The sequence below is a fragment of the Oryzias melastigma genome, unplaced genomic scaffold (assembly GCF_002922805.2).
Source record: "Oryzias melastigma strain HK-1 unplaced genomic scaffold, ASM292280v2 sc02844, whole genome shotgun sequence".
NCBI classification, from domain to species: domain Eukaryota; kingdom Metazoa; phylum Chordata; class Actinopteri; order Beloniformes; family Adrianichthyidae; genus Oryzias; species Oryzias melastigma.
In genome coordinates, this window is record NW_023419415.1 from 1 (window position 1) to 2912 (window position 2912).

Here is a 2912-nt window from a genome sequence, read left to right on the forward strand (position 1 = left end):
TCGTCTGTCGTCTCAGTTTGAAGTCCAGAGCGACGTACTGAACAGCGGGAGAGTCCTGATTCTGAGGGAAACCACAGAGCTGTGTTACAGACGTGTCTTCAACAAACATGTCAGTGCAGGAGAAGAGGAAGGGAACTCACCTGACTGTCAGCGGTGACCTCTGACTGATGCTGTGACCCTTCAGAGGGATATTGAAGTCATTAGACTTTTGCAGAAACCTAAACTACAGAAGAAGTTAGCCTCACCTTCAGGATGTTTTCTTCTGCACTTCATGCAGAAAACACAGATAAAGACGATGTTGAAAATGGCGGACACGGTAAGAGCTGCAGCCGCACAGAGCATCAGCACAGAGGGAGGGGCTCTCTGTTTCTCTGTGGAACAGAAACTGTAAGAAGAATGCATGAAAAAGATTCATGAGCTGAACTTGTGCGGTTCACCTCCAGCATGCAGCCTCAGGATGTGTCCACATGCAGCCACGGCGCAGAGGGACGTCCCGCCATCAGACGCGCTCCTCTGTGGTGAAATGAAGTCGCAGCTGTGACTGCTGCTGCCTGACTGCATGTTCACGCTTCCCCAGCTGAAGCCTCCAGACTCCTGCAGGAACCAGTAAACTCTGCCTTCCTCTTCACTGGTTCCAGTTAGCAGCGTGCAGTTCAGAGTCGAGTCCCAGTCTGGCTCCTGGATCAAGGACCTGCAACTGGAATCTGAGAACCAGACGTTCATCTAAAAAACATGAAGTAGAAACACCAGGAGCTCTGTGAGATCTCCAGCTGCTGCTACCTTTAACCATCAGAAAGGTTCCTCTGTCAAACTCTGTGACGGTGATGCTGGTGTGTCCACAGTAATACATGGCAGAGTCTGAGTTCTGGACATCAGAGATGCTCAGACTGTAGAGCTCTCCTCCTGTGTGAACTGAAAAGCGTCTGTTGTCAAACGGCTTGTAGAAGCTGTTGGAGTTTGAATGTTTGTACATGAAGGAGATGATCTGAGGCTGCTCCCCGACTCTCTGCTGGTACCAGCTTAGATGTTTGCTGCTGGAGGCCAAAGAACAAGGCAAAGTCACGCTGTCTCCGATGTAAATGGAGAGCAGGTCTCCATCTGAGAAGATCAGGAGGTATTAAATTATCTTATTAAATTTTATGATCAAATTATCACATCAATCTATGTTAGATTTTAAAATGTATGTGAAATCATAAAAATCTGTACACTTACAAACTCTGAGGCAAGAAAGGAAGAGAAGAAGAAAGCCAAGCATCATTTGATGTTTGTGGTTCATTCTGTACTAGAACTGTGACACACAATGCGGTGAGATCAGATGCTACGCCCTAAGCGGAGGAGGAGGTCTACATGTAGGTACTACATTAAAAAGACAGAATTAAGAAGATTTTGTAAGAAATCCCTCAAAATTTTGTGACTTAATGTAGTAAAGAAAAGAAAAAATGCACCTTTGTTGGGCCAAAACAAACGTAGTTCTTTTCTGTGTTTAGTGCATTATCCTGTTCATTAGGCTCTGCTCCGTCACCACATGTTCTCAGGTCGAAGGTGCAGCAGGTTCTTCTGCATTTCAAAATGCACCCAAATGTGGCTTTAGGTGTCGTTTTGTTTCTCGGGTTGAACTGGTGGTTGTTCCCTCGCTTTTGCGAGGAAATACAAACACTCACAAGTCTTTCGTGAAAGCAAGGAGCCTTTGTATATAAAAATTAGAACTTTATAAATTAGTACTTTAATTGTTATGGGACAACTGTAATGCTACATGCACATGAGTAATTAAAAAACCAACCAAAGTAATCAATGACCACAACTGAAGAAGGCCTGCATGTTGCAATTGTTCATTGTTTTAAGCTTTTTATTTTCTTCTAAAACTTTTCCTATACATTTACTTGCATTGACAGCTGTATGCAGGAAGGTTCTCATCCACGGACTAATTCAGTGTAAAACTGCCTAGCAGGGATTTGAACCAACGTCCTCTGACTGTAACGTAAGAATGCCAACCATCGTGCTGCCTTACTTTATGTTATCTATACTTTATACCTAATACTACTTGTAAAATTATCATTGGTTAACAAACGAGTGAGTAAAGTTAAAGAATAGAAATGTGCATTGTTTTATCATCTCTGACCAAAAACAGGGCTTTAAGATTTTAAAAGACAAAATCTTAGCTTGATGCTTAAATCTAAAGCCACAACTGTGACATTTATTTCTTTCACTTATTTTATTATTCTTTTCTTCATAAAATTCAAAAATATGGCATAATATTTGACAACAAATCATGTAAAACAAAGAGACAGAATCTGACTGAGGAAGAGGACGATCAGCCTGCATGGAGGAACCTGCAGATGATCCTCCTCAGTACAGAAATCAGGTAGGGATCAGAAATATCTTCTTAATTAGTTTTAGACGAAAAAGCTGTGCAGAAAGGGATCGACTCGTCTGGCTTGTGGTCTTCACAGCAGCATCCAAGACTGCTATCTATGGCTCTGCAGCAAACTCTCTCCAGTTTCAAGAAGATCAAACATGGAATATATCAACAAAGATATACATTAAAACCTGTAAGAAAATAGAACCAATGTGTGATTTTTTAATCAGATTTTAAACCCAGAAACAATAGACTTTAATCATCAACAAAAAAGTCATGGGTTTGCACATTTCAAATTTCAATATATTTGGAACTTATAAATATAAACAACGAACTACATATATACACTCTTTAAATATTTTGTAATATACAACGAATGAGGAGGATTGTAGTGAAGAAATTATACTTTACTTTTCTCCATCCAGTTACTCTTGCTTCACTACTTTTTGTAGAGTTTAGTCACAAATTGTCCCGTTCTCAGACTGCTCAGTTTGGGTTTTTTTCCTTTTTTTTATTTATTTATTTATTTTTTTTAACTTGTCCTGTCCAACAGCTG

At 40.5% G+C, this 2912-nt stretch overlaps 1 long non-coding RNA gene and 1 gene segment (V, D, J or C); both read right to left on the bottom strand.

Annotated features, from left to right (window-relative positions):
- Nucleotides 1-6: 6 nt before the first annotated feature.
- On the bottom strand, nt 7-513 carry LOC118598561. Its single transcript, XR_004947614.1, has 3 exons — nt 246-513; nt 141-178; nt 7-61 (listed from the first exon to the last, which is right to left on the bottom strand). It is a non-coding gene; the product is annotated as an uncharacterized LOC118598561 (long non-coding RNA).
- A 112-nt stretch (nt 514-625) lies between these two features.
- On the bottom strand, nt 626-1098 carry LOC118598560 (the record flags this gene model as incomplete). The annotated part of the segment is given in 2 exon segments: nt 626-723; nt 781-1098. Coding segments are annotated over 2 exon segments (416 nt in total), but the record flags the coding sequence as incomplete, so codon positions are not given.
- Between the last annotated feature and the right edge of the window lie 1814 nt (nt 1099-2912).